The 19,038-nt window shown below is 40.0% G+C and overlaps 1 protein-coding gene across 1 annotated transcript in view; it reads left to right on the top strand.

Annotated features, from left to right (window-relative positions):
* The window catches only part of KALRN (kalirin RhoGEF kinase), a 640,142-nt gene extending 621,641 nt beyond the window's left edge, over positions 1 to 18,501 (top strand). Inside the window, 9 exon segments of the mRNA XM_023520165.1 lie at positions 955 to 982; positions 1,462 to 1,633; positions 3,276 to 3,397; positions 4,069 to 4,200; positions 5,679 to 5,843; positions 7,715 to 7,793; positions 12,687 to 12,887; positions 15,975 to 16,113; positions 16,706 to 18,501. Of these exon segments, the coding sequence (XP_023375933.1) occupies positions 955 to 982; positions 1,462 to 1,633; positions 3,276 to 3,397; positions 4,069 to 4,200; positions 5,679 to 5,843; positions 7,715 to 7,793; positions 12,687 to 12,887; positions 15,975 to 16,113; positions 16,706 to 17,251 (1,584 nt within the window). The 3' untranslated portion in view covers positions 17,252 to 18,501.
* Positions 18,502 to 19,038: the final 537 nt, after the last annotated feature.

Below are 19,038 nucleotides of genomic sequence, written 5' to 3'. Positions count from 1 at the left end.
TTAAGGAAAAGAGGTAAGCCCCAGCCTCTCTGACTCCAAAGCCCATGTTCTGTTCACCCTGTCAGGCTTTATGACCTGGACTTGAATGATTAGAGGTAATACAAAGATGGGAGAAAAACCAAGGAGACCATCCTCTTAAGCAGGAGTAACTTTTCAGCATGGCTAGTCAGCCATAAGGTTTTCTCTTCTGTGAAGATGCATGGGATCATGAGGCAGTCAGCGTGGTATGTGCAAAAAGCTCCAGCAGTTACCGCCGCCAACCAGCCATGTGACCACACAAGTCACTTAGTCCTCCTAAGTCTCTGTTTTCTCACTTAAGCAGCAAAAAGAGTTAGGTCAGTGGTTTTCAAGTTGCCAGATGGAGGCACGGGCAACAGGAGGCTGTGCTAGGGACAAGATGGATGGGTGCAACCTCTCTCTTTCCCCTTCAATCAGACAAGCTCTATATTTTAGCTGCTTGAAGAGCAATTTCCTTGCTGGGTGGAAGGAAACCGCCAGGTTAGTGGGTAGTGGTTAATGTCAATGACCTTTCCAATTTGATAGATGTCAGGCCCTCTGTTTTTGAATTCTCATGATGCTGGGAAGAATCATTGCCATCACGTTGCTTGAGTGGATGTTGAACCGGGTGGGCAGGAGAATGGAATGGACTTTTATGCATGTGGCAGGGAGGAAGAGCAACTGAGGTGATGGAGGACAGAAAGGCCAGCTGCAGCCAGTGGAGCTCGCAGCCACAATAAACCTGCCTGGGCCCTGGACCAGTGAGAGTAGACAGGAAAGTAAGCCAGGTGCCCTTTGTTGTTACTTTGATGGTGACATGGTCACAAACAACAGAGGCTGGACTCTGGGCTTCAGCCCCTTAATTTATACTTCTTTTTACTTAATAGGATAAAAGTCTCCTGTTCTCTTTTAGTAGTTTAAAATTTAAGCAATTTTCTGTTTCTTTGTGTTTTTCAGATCTTAAATCCAAATTTCATCCAAGAAGGTGAGTTAAAAAGTAGTAGAATGGAGGACATGGGGGTTGGCTAAATAACTGAATGGCAAACTGAGATAGAGCCTTTAAACAATGGTGAGGTAGTTCTGTACTTATGGACAAGGAAAGGTGTTTATGATGAATTGTCAGGATGAAAAGACCATAATTTGCAATATATCATGAGATCCAATTTTTGTATGAAAAAGTATATTGAAAGGATACTTAGCAGACTGTTCACAGTTACTTCTGTATCATGATATCATGGAGATTTTTCTTCTTTGTTTATCTATATTTCCTAATTTTTCTATCATAAACATATATTACTTTTAAAATACTTTTTCATGGGACATAGATGACTCAACAGTGTTATGCTGAAGGTTATTTGAATCGTTACAAAACATGGATGAGAAATAAGAGTACTGTGTTGTAAAATGGCTGTTTCGTTCTAAGTTTATTCTGAATGTTGTAAATTTATGTCAATTTGACCATAGTGGCCCCAGAATTCCTTGTGCCCTTAGTGGATGTGACTTGCTTGCTTGGGGACACAGTGACACTGCAGTGCAAAGTCTGTGGGCGGCCGAAGCCCACCATCACCTGGAAGGGTCCAGACCAGAACATCCTTGACACTGACAACAGCTCAGCCACATACACCACCTCCTCCTGGTAAGCTGATCACCCCACCTCAGCCCCCCTTATCCCCAGCTCCTTAGTACGGCACTCAGAGGCTGTTGGGTTGCAGCTGCTATTCTGGTTACTTAGTCTCTCCAAGAGAAGAGCTGCCCTGGAGCCTATGCTAGTGCAAACACTTGGCCTCGTTTAGGAAAAAGAGTGAGTCAAAACCTACGAGTGGCTCACAGTAGTGTACTCATACAGCAGTGTACTCAGGGCTGTGAGCTGTAGGCACAGCCTCAGCCTCTCACTACGACCTGCCACTCAGCTTGATGAACAACTGGGTCACGACCAGCACATATTCACATCACACAGACATACCTGGGACCAAAAAGGACAGGAAGACTGCATTCTGGACCAACGTTAAACAAATAAAGGGAAATATCACCTTTATGTTTTAACATAAGCCTGAACCACACTTTTGAAGAGCTTTGACAGTCACTGACTTATATTCACCCTAGTTAACTGACTTATATTCACCCTTAGTTCCCTAAGGATCCCCAAGGAAATATCTAGGTCAGGAGAAGCAGAGAAAGCTCCAGACCTGTGGTAGGAAATTGGTTCTCGCATCTAGATATCCCAGTGTTTTCTGTGCCCACTCTGGACCCTGTGAAACAGTGATATATTTAATGCATCCATTAACCTAAGAACAATTTTGTTAGAAAAAAATAAAATGAATCACTCTAAAATGTGCAATAGAAAACAGAAAATCCAGCCACAGCATGCTTCTATGCAAAAAGGGTATTTCACAAAACTTGGTTGACTGTCTCCCAATCATCTCGTTAATATTTCTTGCTATAAATTATAGACTATTTGGTGTATTACTGCTCCCAGTGGATGAGCAGTAACAAGCCCCAAATGCTTAAGAAATGTTTATGGAAGAAATACCTAGGATCAAGACACTTTCCTCCATTAACTTAATATCTGTGCATGTGAAATGGTGTTGCCAGCAGATCCTCCCTGCTCAGGTCCTATCCATGACCCAAGGAGGTTAGTGTGAGAGTCCGTGGTTGGTGAGGATCGTGAAGATACCATGTCATGTCACAATCAGTAGGGAAAGAGTGGGGCTGACTGTGACTTCCTTGTTTAACCCTTTCAGAGCAGTTTTTCCCTTGTGATATCCTGAACCCCAGATTGGGAATGCTGGGAAAGTTATCATTTAGTGAAGGAATTTCTGTTTATTTATTTCACTTAATTATTTTGAGAGTTCCACATGTAGAATTTGAAATACTTGAATGTTTTCATTCTTTTTAGTCTTCTTGGGTTTTTTGTACCATTCGTTATTGACCCGTGAGACTGAAAATATTTTAGGACAAAGTAATATGGGTAGATATAGACAAATACTTGTACAGGAAGGACTTTATATATTTGAAAACTTGTTCTGATTTTTATCTCATTTTATACTTTTTCTATCTCTGTTCTTCATATACAACAAACTTGGGAGATGGGCATGGCATGAATTTTTTCCCTCATAAGAAGATAGAAATATAGAGGCAAGGTAACCACCCGAGGTGTGTAACAGAGCTGAGACTAGACCTCGGGCCTTTGGATTCAGCTTAGCACAGCATGTGCCAGTCCTTTCCCAGTCAATTGTCTCATTCCTGGAGTCTGAAGGGCAGCCTTTCTGTGTCTCTAGTGATTCTGGAGAAATCACCCTGAAGATCTGCAATCTGATGCCCCAAGACAGCGGGATTTATACCTGCATCGCAACAAATGACCATGGGACCACATCAACATCTGCTACGGTGAAAGTGCAAGGTACAGTCTCTTTTTGTTAAACGATTTGTATACCTTCTTCAATATTTATTTTGTAATGTGGTAAGATACACATAGCATAAAATTTACCATCTCAAACAATTTTAAGTGTGCATTTGGTAGTGTTAAGTATGTTCACACTGCTGTGCAGCCAGTCTCCAGGACCCTTCATCTTGCAAAACTGAAACTCAGTATCCACTGAACAACTCTCCATTCCTCCTGCCCCCACCCCCAGGCCCTGCCAACCACCATCCCTCCTTCTGTCTCTATGATTTTGTGTTACTCAAACATTTTAAGGGGATATTACAAAGGCTTCCTGAGACCTGGGGAAGAAATGTTCTGTTGTGAAAATTCCAAAGGAAAGTTCTATCACATGAGAAGAGAGAGAATTTTTGCTAAGAGCTGTCTGTGGCCTACCGTATACCTCCTGCACAGTTCCCTGACCAAGCTGTGTCTCCTGTGTGCAGTATTCAGCCCAAGAAAGAACTTCCAACAGCAAGATGTATCTCCCAGGTCTCCCTCCGTCCTGGAGAAATGTAATGCACTTGGTGGAGAAGGTTATAGGAAAAATTTGAGACTCAGGTTAGGTAACATTTTCTAGGTGATATGCAACCTTGGTGTAAAATGCCAAGTTCTGCAGAAATAGCACTTGACCCTAATTTCTGTCCCCGAAGGTGTTCCAGCGGCCCCTAACCGCCCCATTGCACAGGAGAGAAGCTGCACTTCCGTAATTCTCCGCTGGCTGCCCCCATCCAGCACAGGAAACTGCACCATTTCTGGTTATACCGTGGAGTACAGAGAGGAAGGTATGCCATCTGTTTCTGTCTTCTCTTCCTCATAAGGAGGACCAGCAGGGTCATAAAGCTATTAGCCCCCGTGCCTTTCATCAGCTGTTCCGTCTGGTGTCTTCCAACTCAGGCCTCAGCGCCAGACTGCAGCACCGTCTGATCTCACACATAGAGCGGTAGATTTTACCCAAACAATAAAGACTTGTGGCAGGTTTCAAAGTGCCTTCATAGGCACTTCCCTACTTAAGGGGCCCCGTGAGCCAGACAAGGACAATCTACAGATGAGGGGGCTAAGGCCTAAAGAAAGTTAAGGTGCACAAACTGGAGTTAATAAGGGGCAGAGATGGCACTAGAAACCAGGTTTCTATTCTGCTAATTTGAGGTCTTTCTCCCAGAATAATACTAAGGGAGCAGGAGCAGACCTTTAACTCTACCCCCAGATAAAATTTAGAGATCGCTCTAGAGATAAACTTTTAAAAATTGTTCAGTTTTTTAATTTGTTACATTTACATGCTATGTGTACATGAGAGTACATATATTTCTTCAGTAGTTGGAAACAATCGAGATTGGCACCTACTTATCAAGAAGAATTAGCTAAAATACGAAGCTGCCAGGTAGCTCTAATTTGTTTAAAAAAAAGGATCTCTGAACCGTATGATAAATTTCAATAGAACTGAAAGTGACTGCTTTCACCCAGAACCAAAATCATTTGTTTTACTCTACTTTCCATTACTCTCATTACTTTAACTCATCTTTCTTCTATTAAACAGGCCCTATGTAATTATAAAGCTATTTTTATTTCTGTGTCTTTCTTAGGCTGTTGTGTCTCCCAACTCAGCACAAAGTTATTAATGCTGAGCTGACAGACATATTTCACAAAATCCTTATTCACTTCAACATTACTCAGCTCATAGTTCATCTTAATCAACTAAGTTCTCGTGGAGAAATCGTTTAGCCTTTCTGAGTCTCAGTTTCATCTGTAAAGTGAGATTAATGCTCCTGACATAACGCAATTTCTGTGGATTTAAGTGAGAAAGTTAAATGAGACAATTATATGAAGATGCCTCCTGTGGTATTGTATACACATGAGGTGCTCAATACATGTTCATTTCTATTTTATTTCAATTTCCGAATGCATATTTTTTCATTTTGTTATGAATTCACATTTTTTACTGGCCTTATTAAAAATTTGCCTCGTGTTCCTCCGTAAATTCTATATGATTATATCTTTCCACCCTCACATGTACACATTTGGAAATGAACAGAATCAATAGGCCAACTGCTTCCACACCCCTCATGATATATTCAGTCATATAGGAAATTGAAGCCAAACCTGTCACGGTTGGCCTGCAGGCTTTCAGAGCCCAACAACACAGTGACTACAACTGTCCCTTGAATGGAATGTATCAATTTTCCTTTTTTTGTTTGCCGAAGGTCTTTGGAACAATGTCCCTCTGGCTTTCTCTCCTTCCCTCTCCTCTGAAATTGTGCACTAGGTTCCCAGACCTGGCAGCAGTCGGTAGCTTCGACCTTGGACACTTACCTCGTCATCGAAGACCTCAGTCCTGGGAGTCCTTATCAGTTCAGAGTCAGTGCCAGTAACCCCTGGGGAATCAGTCTTCCCAGCGAGCCATCAGAGTTTGTGCGACTTCCAGAATACGGTGAGTCCCAGTCATGCCCAGGACCCCAGAGGGTGAAGACAAGGCATCCGGCCAAATGTCACACACTCGCTGGTACTGTCTGTTCATTGGTATGTCAGGCCACCATGCAGGGGATGACCTGGATTTGCTTGTTGGCTTCAGTCAAGTAACATTTCACAGGCCCAGTAAAGAGTGTTTCCTTGAAGTGTGATTTCAAGTGTCTTGGAACAAAAGTTATATTTGTCTAACCTGGGCCTGTCCCAGGCACCTGTGTGTGTCTCCAGGAACAGAGAGGGGCAGACAGATGTCCTAAGTCACATGGATGCTATCTGCCCCTCTTCTGAGACAGGAACACCAGACTCCCTCTCCCCTGGGAACCCATGCCAGGCATAAGTGTACCTCACAGCATTAGGGACAGCCCCACTCACCAATTTAACATGGAAAGAGGAAAGCAACCTGGTTGAGGGATTTGACTCAAAATGAATATTTGATTATTTCCCCATCCCCAGCCCTCCCAGAATATCTTTTCTCAATGTGGATATATTTTTATGTAAATGTGTTGCATAATTAACTACAATATACCTATAACTAGCTACACAGGAGTATTTTAGAAACGTGGCTCTTATTTTGCCCACCCTTTCACTCTCTCACCAAGCCACCTTGGTCTCAGGGACATTTTCAAAGAGGAGACTTGTTAGCCTAAAGAAATCTCCCAGTAGTGAGGTTTGGGCCAGTGTAGAGGAGTAGACTGTGTGTGACTCTGTGTGTGTGTGTGTGTGTGTGTGTGTGTGTGTGTGTGTGTGGTGGCGGGGGTGGGACACGCAGAGGAGGTGACTACTTAAAAAACAGTGAGCCTCTGTCTCTTTGGGTTAAGGGAGCCCAGGAGTCTCCAGAGGGCCTCCAGAAACACTCTAGGGCCTTAGGCTACAGCCCCATCACTAGCTGAAGCCTGAAACGTTCCCAGCCTTGTCCCCATCAGCTCATCTCCCTCCCAATGGCTTTGCTCCCCTGGGCCTGTGATTCACAGGAATCCTTGGCCCTGAATCTGTTTCCTCAGATTTCAGTGTTGGATAACGCACCTTCGGCCTCAGCTGAGCTGTGCTCTGGGCAGCCTGAGGAGCTGTGCTGCAGACTTGGTCCCCTCCTCCCAAGCCACGGACTTAAATCTTGCTTAGGGACTGACTGCTGCTCACGTTTTGCTTCTTGTGAGCATTGGTCCCCAGAGACAACACAAATAGATATTAGTGTGCGTGTTCGTCTGTGTATGTTCGTGTGTGTGTGTGTGTGTGTGTGTGTGTGTGTGTGTGTGTGTGTGTGTGTAAATCATTGCCATGGAATTAACACGCCGTACAAGGTAATGCTGCAAAGATTCTACTCAGGCATGTGTTTTGGATTAAGCTAAATCATTCAATAAACTGAATACACTCATCAGTGGAGTGAGAAAGCAGTTTTTAGAATATTTGAGCTCATTGCCTTCCTTTCCTCCTTTCTTGGCCTTATAACTCTTCCCCTAACTTCTCTGCAGCATCCTCCCAACAGTCCTGATTCTCACTGGCTTATCTGGGCCTTCGATGTGGTTTTCTCTCTCTCCTTTTTTATTTTTTTCTACCCAATATTTATTTTAAAATATCCAGAAGTCACATTCCTGATCGTTCCGAGTTTTCCTTTGTTGATGTAGGTGGTGCAGGGACGGACTCTGTCATGTCAGTTTCCTCTTGGATGATATTTTTAAAAAGAACATTTCAGAGAATCATGGCATTTTCCCACTGAGTTAGACTCCATATTTAGTCATAAGATTTGTTTTGGGGTAATGCTGCAGTTTTTCTGTTAACCTTTTTGTTTTTCTTATATGACTTCCTCGATATTATGAATGGATTCTCTGTCTTCCAAAGATGCTGCTGCTGATGGTGCCACCATTTCTTGGAAGGAAAATTTTGATTCGGCTTATACTGAGCTGAATGAAATTGGAAGGTAATGACCCAGTCAGTACTCTAATCCTTCATTCATGAACACTTAACAACAGCACATCAGAATAATGGCTTGCTTTTGTTGTCATTTGTTTATTTTACTAAATGCAATCTCTCCATAGTAAGAAAAAATTAGAATACTTATGTGTGTTTCCTATTGATCTTTTTCTAACTTCTTAAAGCCTTCACTCATCAACTTTCAGCCTTTCTTCTTTTCTAATATAAGAATTTAAGGCTGATCTATGGCCATGCCATCCTGACCGTACCCAATCTCGTCTGATCTCGAGAGCTAAGCAGGGTCCCGGTTAGTACTTGGATGGGAGAACACCTAGGAAGACCAGGTGCTGTAGGCGTAAAAAATAAAATAAATAAAATAAAATAATAAAATAAAATAAAATAAAATAACAAAATAAAATAAAATAAAATAAAATAAAATAAAATAAAATAAAATAAAATAAAATCTAAGAAAAAAAAGAATTTAAGGCTCAACTTTTTCTTCAAAGTACAATTTTTTTCTACATCTCTCCTGTTCTGATATATGGCATTTTCATTATCATTCAATTCTAAGTATTTTTCCTTCAAGTACAATATTTTTCTTTGATCTAATTGTAATAGAAATGTTTTAAAATTTGCATATTTATAAGACTGACAAATTATCTTGTTATTGATTTCTAACTTAATTGCATTATGGTTGAAGAACTTGGTGTATATGATAGTGATTTTTGATTTTTGAGACTTGCTTTATGTGTAGTATGTGGTCAATTTTTGTTAAAAGTTCCACGTGTTCCCTAGAAGAATGTGTAATCACTAATTGTTTGGTACAGGTCTCTATATATGTTCATTTGTCAAGCACATTGTTTTATGGACATTTCTAATCCAGTCCCCCCTATACACACAAACACACAAACACCTCTCTCTCTCTCTCTCTCTGTTAGAAAAGTGTGTCCTCAAAAATAAAAAGGATAAAAGTATGACTTTTAACAGAATAATGAAAAAATGTATTGTTTGTCCCACAAAATAGTTGATGGAAAGGAACAAAAAGAGGGTTCATCCTTGTGCATGCATTGGTCTCCAGGTGGTCTAGGTGAGAAAATGTGGGTAGTAGATCTTACAAGTCACTTACCCACCCTGGATTTAAAAGCAACCACTAACAATGGGCCATTAGCATCTTCTCCATCTCTGATTAATTTCTCTCAATGAAGCATAAAGTTTCCTAAGTGGAGTGGTTGTGACAGAGGTTGTGGAAAGAGTCAAAATGTTTGTTATTCCCATTTTTTTTAGGCAGGAGTCACAATGTCAATTGCTGCCTTTCAGCACAGCACCTCCCAAAAACCGACTTTAGCTCTACTTTCCTCTCTTCTTGGCGTAGCCAAAAGGCTAATGGAAATTTATGTGCTGTTGATGATGATGTTTATTGAGTAACTATAGTGTTTCAGATACTGCGCAGATATCATACAGAAGTCACTTAATCTAATCATTATATTCTACAATGTAATTCTACATTGAGTAGATTTTCGGTAAAAGAAACTCAGGCTCAAGGGGGTTAAGTACTTTTTCAAGGTCCCACAACTGGTAGCGTAGAGCCAGGATTCAAATCCTGGGCTACCTAACTCTGAACGAGCCTGTGCTCGTTTACTAGTATATGTTGTTTTGCATCATAGCAATTTTTTTTTTTGTCAAAAATAAGCTATAGTAATTGAAATCTAGTTTGCTCCATCATAGTGAAGTTTATGAAGCTAGTTTGTGACCCTAATCATGAGCAAGTGAAACTGGCTGCATCACCTGAATACCCCAGTGTATTTCTCCTCAAGACATAAATTTGCTGCTGATAGCCACAGGCAAAGGCATGTTTTACCCAGAAGAGATGGATGTTTTGATATTTCTCTAAGGGGAGATCGATTTTCTGATCCATTCAAAGCAATCAATGGTTTTTTTAAAATCTCATCTCCAACAGCCTAAAACTTTTCCTCTCTCTCTAATATAGTCCTCATGTTTTTAGAAGATCCTTTAAAAATGCTATATGTTAACAGAATGGAAATAAAACACTTAGATACTTACATGAGACTCATGAAAGATATCTGTGCCAGGACCATAAAAGTGAGCCAACTTTCTCCATCACACTCCCTCCTGAGATATCACTAAATCTAAAAGTAAAAGAAAATTTTTAAGCAAGGCAAAGCAGGTCCCTTTGAGCTGAAGAGAGCAGGGAAATTATTTTTCCCCTTCACCCTCTTTCTCTCACTGCTTTACCCCAAGAGCATTCATGTGGAACTGTCTGATGCTGCAGCAGGCTGAAACTCTGAAGGAATCCCATCTTTCTGGCCAGAGGAACCACAAAAAGGGGCCCATGGGAGAAATCTCAGTGATGGGGGAAATCTCAGTGATGAGAAAGCTAAATATTTTTATAAAGGTCATGTACAAAGGGTTGGGAATTATAATGCTTTGGACATTGACAGTCGATGTCATCATTCACACTAGAGGTTAGAAAGCAATAGAATAATTCTTTCAAAATTGTGAATGAAAATTTTTTCCATCTAGAATTATACCCAGACAAACTAACAATCAGGTACGCAGGTGGAATAAGCACATTTCAGACATGCAGGTCTCAAACAACTTACTTCTCGTGCACTCTTTGTCAGAAATGATTGAAGGATGTATTCTATGACAAAAAGTAAAAATATTCATAGTTTACTAGAGGTTCAGCTGTGAATAGCACTGACAGTTGCAATAATGTAAACACTGAATATTGATTACAATATAATTCTGTCGGGAGGACAGGGATGAGAAAAGTGGCTATATAATAGAGACAGAGGGAAGAAAGAGACTAAAATCTCATCTTTCATAGTGGGTTGTCAATAGATAATAACTAAAACTGAAAAATTAAGAAGTAGCTACACAAAACATACTATATTTAGAGTCCTCGAAGTAAATACCAAAATTGTCAGCTAAAATATATTAAACTAGTATATTAAACTACCTCTAGGGAGGAAAAATGGGTGAGATGATGGGATACTATTATTTTTAATAAGAAATCTTATATAACTAAATGACTTTTTAAACCATGGGGATGCACGACTTTGATAAACACAAATTTTTTTTAAAAAATAAGATAACAGTACCTTGACATGACCACTAAGTTCAGGAGTTCCATCCTCAGCATTCAGTCCTCTGGAGGGAGTGATTATAATAATCACACTCACAAGAGAGTGCTTTTGAAAGCCAGAGTAGCAATTTATTAATTTATGATGTAAAATAGAACTGCCAGTTTGACCAAATACTTGTTGACTATGCCAAGAATGATATCTGGTATATAAGAGGCATTCAATTAATATTTACCTAATACTTGTTTTATTAATTAGCATATTCTCTTCTTTTGGGAAAATCTATAGCAGAAAAAAATTATTATTATTGGAAAGTTGGTTGGTGGCAGACAGCCAGGTCAAGGAGTCAGTTGGAAAATCTTAGTCATGGCCCTGGTTGTCTGATATATATGTTTCTGCTAGAGAAATGAACTGCTCTTCAGACAATTTACTTCTCTGTTCCTGGGTTAAGGCACCCCCTGGACAGGCCTTCATGGCACTGGCTTGTCACCTCCTTGACTCTGCCTTTCTCTGCCTCCATTGCTGATCAGTTTCCTCCTTCTATTTCACTCCTTACTACCTTCCACAGGGCTACGGTTGAGTCTGGAAACCATTCTATCTATTTTAGGTGTGGCAAATTTTGTTAGATATAAAAATAGAATGGTGGTTATGTATTTATTAAATGTCCTTGTCAATTAGAGATGCAAACTGAAGTATTTATAAATGAAATAACATGATATATGGATTTTGCACTCCAAAAAAAAAAAAATCGGGGCAGGAAAGGAATAGATGAAATAAGGTTGGAAAAATGTTGATAATTATTGAAGCTTGCTGCATAGAACATTCATTGTACTATTCTCTCTATTTTTGTGTATGTTAGAAATTTTCCATAATAAAAGATAATATATAAAATAAAATGAAAAATTGCCTCTTTAAAAATATTATTGAAATTATCATAAAGTAGAATACCTCCTTCTTTAATGTCGTTATTACTTTTATTATTGTTGTATTTTATAGAAATTTACTCTGTTTAGAAAAGAAAAATGAACCTGTGGTTGATGTTCAAAATGACAGAGAAATATATCAACTAAAAAGTGCTATTAATTTTTTGCACCTCAAAGAACCCTAAAATGTGAAGGAAGTAAAACTGGTTTTCTGAATGGTAACATAATTAAAAATACAATAGTCCCTCCTTATCTGTGGTTTTGTTTTCCACACTTTCAATTACCCATGGTCAACCATGGTCCAAAAATATGTAACGGAAAATCCCAGAAATAACATTTCATAAGTTTTAAATTGCATGCTATTCTGACTAGCATGATAAAATCTCACACCATCCTGCTCTGTCCCGCCCAGGACATGAAGCATCCCTTTGCCCAGCGTATCCACACTATATACGCTACTTGCCCATTAGTCACTCGATTATCAGATCAACTGTCATGGTATCACAGTGCTTGTGTTCAAGTAACCCTTATTTCACTTAATAATGGCCCCAAAGCTCAAGAATAGTGATGCTGGCAATTCAAATATGCCAAGGAACAACCATAAAGTGCTTCTTTCAAGTGGAAAGGTATGTATGTATAGGGAAAAACATATAGTATATATAGAGTTCAATACTATCTGTGGTTTCGGCATCCACCGGGGGTCTTAGGATATATCCCCCATGGATAAAGGGCACTACTATACAGGAAAATAGGATTCCTAATAAAATGTTACCATCTGACTACTTAAGGTAAAACATCACACATCCTTGAGTAAAATAATACCTAGTTGACTAGTGGATCTTGACAAAATCCTTTCTCCCTTTTGTTTTCCAGAGGCCGTTTCTCCATAGTAAAGAAGTGCATTCACAAAGCTACCCGCAAAGATGTTGCTGTGAAATTTGTTAGCAAAAAAATGAAGAAAAAAGAGCAGGCTGCCCATGAGGCTGCCCTTCTCCAGCACCTGCAGCACCCACAGTACATCACTCTCCATGACACCTATGAGTCTCCCACATCCTACATCCTGATTTTAGAACTGTAAGTACAGGTGTCATCTCTCTAAGGTGGTCCCCAGCTCTTTCGGTTATTTGTTGGCAGTTACATTTAATACAGTGTCTTATGGTTTACAAAGTGCTATATGTAACATGGACTCCCTTGTCCACTTTATAAAAATGTTATTCCCATTTTATAGATTAGAAAATTAAGGATAAGAAAGATCCTTAAAACTAACTCCTTAAAACTAGGAAATGGAGAAGCTGAGACTTGAACCCACATCTCTCTCACTCCAATTTTCATTTTCCTTCTATTTCAGACTTTGGGGCTAGGCAGGAGTTTAGGAAAAGCTTATTGACAATAGGCATAGGGTAGAGTTGAAATGAAAGAGGAGTTTGTGCATCATCCCACGGCCATAGCATCCCCAGTCTACCACCCAAGAAATTTCTTTTAGGGTGAAACTTTATCTTCGAAATACTCTATTCATTCCAGATTTTCGAGGGACTCAGGCAACCATGTTCTTGGCCCCAGAACAGTTCAAATAAAGCAATAAGGTCACATTCTCTTCACTACTACCCCAAGCTAAGAACAGAGAACATGCTCTGTGGTTCAGAGAGATTTTACAGAGACTAAAGAAAGTCTTTTCAGAAGTATTGAGCCCTCATAGAAGTGTTAGCAGATTGGTGCTGATGAGGGCCTGCAGAGAAGACAGACATTTTCACTGAAGACCGATGCTGTATACGGCCCTACACGAACCTATGTTCAGTAGAGAACTGCCTCCATTTACAGCTTTTCAACTATCATTTTAGTCTTGCTCTTGTGTGCTTGTGCTTGTTAGTCTATGTGTATGTGTATGGAGACCTTTGAAGCAGTAACTTACCATACATTCATTTATGATGAAAAAAAAAAGCCAAAATGCAAATATCTTAGGCTACATTTTTAAATTGGTTGGAAAGAAACAAGAGGAGACAAAACCAACTCTTAGTATTTGTAATTCTTTTGTTATACTTAACTTTATATAGCTGTGTAGTGGCTGGTAGATTGTCACTTTGGACTTAACAAATACACTTACAAACAGCCTTTCAAAGCCTAACTGGGAGCTTCCTAACTCAAAAGGCATATTCTGTTGACAATGATCGGTCTTCATTTACGAGTAGCAACATGTTATACTTGAGTTCTGATAAAATGCATGGTCACTTGTGTTCCAAAGTAGTACTTCAAAAACAGAACCTTTGCCCTTCAGACTTGCCAATCACCATTCCAAGGGAAGGCATTGAGTACCAGGCTGCCACAGTGCACTGGAAAGTAGCCGTTCTTGGGATCTAATCCCAGCTCTGTGATTTGAGACCATGTGCTTGGCTTCCTGGGCCTCAGGGTTCTCACCTGTGAAGTCCGAAGAATTATTCCCACTTCTCAGAGATGTTACAGGGATTTAATTAGATGAAAATTGGATTTAACTGGTTTCTCAAACATTTACTGAGCACTCAACTGGGTGCCCACAACTGTGCAGACCTGGGCCTGAGTGGGAGGAGCAAAGATAAGAAATATAGTTCTTGCTCCTGAGGAGTTATAACTCAAATGAGGAAGACCAATAGCTAAATGAATGATTTCAATGCAGCATGGTAAATGCTAAGAAAGAAATGCATATTTTGGAGAGAGTTGCTGTGAGAACATTGAAAGGTGCTTGATTGGACGTGAGGTTCGGGGAAGATTTGTGGAGAGGTAGTGCCTGAGCTAAACTCTATGTTGAATCTTGGTTATGCCATGACTGTGGGTCCCCACTTTGGTGGCTATCTAAATCGCTCGTAGAGCTTTTCTCTACCAGGCAACTGAGGTTCTGACCCCCTAGTCTCTGGTGGGGCTGGAGCATCTGCATTATCCAAGAGCTCTAAGAGTGAACTTGGTGGCCGAGACTTTGGTGTCTCAGAGCACTGCTACTGTTCATTTCTCCCTTAAGTGCTCTAAGAAGTCCATGGAAATGCATCTAAAAAGCCCAAATCCTCCTCCCCCTCCGTCCCCGGCAGTGTCAGAGGAAGGCGAAGGAGGCCTTCATTGGTCCTAGCCTTTGCTCCTGTCTCTTTGACAGAAGAAACCAGGAGACCAATGGGAAGGAACAACTAGAGAAGGGAAACTTGGCTGTGGGGGGGTTTCAGCTGTGCTTGAAAGTAGTTTCTGACTCTTGCTCAAGCTGCTCTGCCTGGACATTTCCTGGGGATGTGCCTTTAACACCCCAATACACATTAGGGAATAACTGCCTGGTGTCTGGTCATCTTGCTAAAGAGGACACAGAGTACCTGAAAGTAGTTACCATTTATTGAGGCTTACTATTGCTACCAATTATGTGTAAATGCTTCATTGTCTCACTTGATCCTTACACAATGCTCAGAAGAAGTATATATTGTTGCTGTCGTTATTATTATTTCCACTTTAAAGATGAAGAAACCAAAACACGGAGAATTTAGATGACTTGCTCCAAGCCCCCAGCCTGTAAATGGGAGAAGTAGGATTCAAATCTAGGTCAGACTGGCTCCTCATACTCTGTCACAGTTTTTAAGGTTAGAAAGTTGCTAAAAAGGCAAAGGATTCAGAAAGGGATCAAGAATGCCAAGGACAAACTTTGCCTACTTTCTGTTTTTCCCCAACGAAAACTTGACAAATAAAAGTAATTTTCAAAATACATGTAGGGCTGCTTGGAGCCACCAGGTTCTAGTTAATCAGCATATTGTTGAAATAACACTCTCTCTGCCTCCCACTCCCCCCCCCCCATTTGCCCATCTCTCTCTCTCTCTCTCTCGACTTTCTCTATGTCTCAACCAAACCTCTTAAAGGAGTGTCAGAACTGTTTTCTTGTGAACAATTTTAAAAGTTAACAAACAGAATATATTGTAAACAAAGTTATACAGATTTCTTCCCTGAAGCGCACCACATTTGTATGTATGTATGTATGTATGTATGTATGTATGTATGTATGTATGTATGTATGTATGTTCTGAACATTATACTAACTTCGGACTCTCTAAAATATGTATGTGTTGCCACATTGATCTTATAATAAGCAGTAGGAGAGATCTTACAGATGTGTGTGTGTTATTTTTCTGTTTCTTTACAAACATTTTTCCTTCCTACTTGCAGGATGGATGATGGACGGCTCTTAGACTACCTTATGAATCATGATGAGCTGATGGAAGAAAAAGTAGCTTTCTATATTCGAGACATCATGGAAGCTCTGCAGTACCTTCACAATTGCAGGGTTGCGCATTTGGACATAAAGGTAATAAGAAATAGCAACCCTAGCCAGGAAATAGTGAAGTCCAACCTGCTAGTCATTATTCTCGAGGGATATAAATTCTAATTCATTTTATTTACTTGGATTGGAATCCTTATGAATATTAAACAGAAATGAGGTTACACGATTTAATTGTGTTATTCACAAATTGATGAGAGCACACCAGAATCACAATGACATATGGGGTGAGAGAAGGTAGGCAAGCTTTAACCACTTCCACTAACTTTATAGAAGGAAGCCAATAAATGTCATTTTTTTTCAAGGTACTCAGAAACAAGTCTCTGTTCTTCAAAATGAATAATTTATTATTTTTCTTGATTCATTGTAAAAGGAATAGTTAAGAAGACATGATTTTCAATGTCAAACAAACAACTTGTCTGAAGTACCACTCAACCTCAGAGTTTAGCTTAGTTTGAAGCCTACTGTACTGATGGACTTTTCATCAGGAGTGTCCTGTACACTGTAGGCTTTATCAAAGAACAGCAGGCTTGTGTAAGAACTAATGAAGTCCTACTGGTAGTCAAAACAGAGAGCTGAATTTGCCTTCTCTTCTCCCCACCTCTTTGGATCTCCTTAGCCTGAAAACCTGCTCATTGACCTGCGGATTCCAGTGCCTCGAGTGAAGCTCATCGACTTGGAGGATGCTGTCCAGATCTCAGGTCACTTCCACATCCACCACCTGCTGGGGAACCCTGAGTTTGCTGCCCCAGAAGTGATCCAAGGCATCCCTGTGTCCTTGGGCACAGATATCTGGAGCATTGGGGTTCTGACATATGTCATGCTGAGTGGGGTCTCCCCCTTCTTGGATGAGAGCAAAGAGGAGACATGTATCAATGTATGCCGGGTGGACTTCAGCTTCCCCCATGAATACTTCTGTGGCGTGAGCAATGCCGCCAGAGATTTCATCAATGTGATCTTACAGGAAGACTTTCGGAGGCGGCCCACAGCAGCCACCTGCCTACAGCATCCATGGCTGCAGCCCCACAATGGCAGCTACTCCAAGATCCCCCTGGACACCTCCCGCCTGGCATGCTTCATAGAACGTCGCAAGCATCAGAATGATGTGCGGCCTATTCCCAATGTCAAGAGCTATATCGTCAACCGGGTAAACCAAGGGACATAGCCACATCCCAGCCCTTGAGGTTTCACATGAAAGTGCAGTGTGAACCAAAGCAAGACTGAATGTGTCTGTAAATAATTTTGTTCATTATTTTACTCCATGCAGTTCTCTGGATCAAGAGGTGTACTTCTTAAACCTCAACAGTGGTTATTCAGGGTCTGAGCAGCTGTAAAATCACCCCGAGTCTAGGGGCTTTCCAGAGGGTCATTCAGAAGAGATAAAGAAGCAGACAGTCATAGAAAGCATTAAAAAAGAGGGGCAAGGATAACAAGAATATTAGCTGTTATAAAATCTTAATTATACATCCCAAAATGAATGGATAGATAAGCAAAACTTTAGCTCACTGTAGTGAGTATAAAAGGTTTCTGCCTTTGCTGAAATTTTAAGCAAAATGTTCTACTTAACAGAGATGTCATGTATACCAACTATTCTGGTTTAGATTGCTGAGATAAATCTTAGTAGGATATGTATACACATACAGTAAAATATATCCCATTCAGGTTCCAGAGTTTTATAATATAGAGATATATATGAAAACAATCATAAGCAACTTTGAGTGCTCCAGTTAAGACAGTGACTTATTTACTGAAGCATTACATTGTTTTGACTAAGCACAATTAGCTGACACATTTTTTAGAGCATTTTGTAAATCTTGTATAGAAATCTTTTACCAGAACCTGTGCATTAAAAGAAAGTGATGTTACCCTTTTGCAATTTGCGAATGAGAAGATTCTTCTCTCAGTCACAGGTATTTGACATAGGTTCTGTATATGAAATGCTACCCCCAAATTCACTGGCAGCTCAGAGTTAATCTGGCAGGAAAGCCTACCAGGAAGTAAGTCCAAATACAGTAAGAGTTGTGAGCTATTTTTGTCTGCACTTGGTTCGAAATAGATAACAAATATAACAGGTTCATAAAAAAAGGGCAAATGAAAACCTTTCCTACAGTTCTTATGAACACCGTGACAACACACTTTCTGCTCTCTTCTACAGCTGCAGAATGCAGTCCTCAGAAAGTTGGCCTACTTTATTTCTAAACCCTTATAGAAGCTAAGGGGTGCTCACCAAAAGGAGGCAGCCATACAGGCCTTTTAAAGGCCTGGCCCCAAGTCCTTTTTGAAGCCATGGAATAAAATCTAATACATCACCCTAATAGAGCATTGAGTTTTAACTGTGATTGCAATACCTACCACCACTCAGCCGCATCTATTTCCCTGGACTAAAAGGACTCATTGCACTTTGAGGCCAATGCTGCTTTCTGGTGTATATTCTCTATACAAGATAATTATGAACTGCCCTTTTTTCTGCTAGTGGAAAAAAAACCTGGGCATTTCATGGTTTATTTTTTGTGTGTTTAGAAGGAGTTTTTGTTTTTGTGTTTGTACACAATCCACCCTTTGTTTTCTAGAACATGTTTTGAAATTTGTAGTTATGCAAATAATATTTTAAAAATATAACTCAAGTGTTTGTCCGATTGAGGTTTAATGATATTGCTTCTCTCCTATAGTAGGATTGAGAAAATTAAAATTATGCAGCACAGAAGTGTAAGCAGAGATTTGTGAAGGATAAATAGAACTACAAACCTGTCTAAAAGAAAAACAATGGTAGAAACTAAGCCTGAACTTTAATATATAAAAACACTTCTTCCCACAGTGGAAATGTAGAATTAAAAGTACTCATCATTCTTTTTCACTGGTTTCAAAGTCAACTTTCTCATCTACCCTTCACTTCATCCCATTCAAGATTATAAATTAATAAATAATTAGAAAGTACAAGCAATAAGACTAAAT

Source organism: Pteropus vampyrus, unplaced genomic scaffold, assembly GCF_000151845.1.
Source record: "Pteropus vampyrus isolate Shadow unplaced genomic scaffold, Pvam_2.0 Scaffold1, whole genome shotgun sequence".
NCBI lineage: Eukaryota > Metazoa > Chordata > Mammalia > Chiroptera > Pteropodidae > Pteropus > Pteropus vampyrus.
The sequence above is the reverse complement of the archived record's forward strand: the minus strand, read 5'-3'. Positions and strand labels throughout refer to the sequence as shown.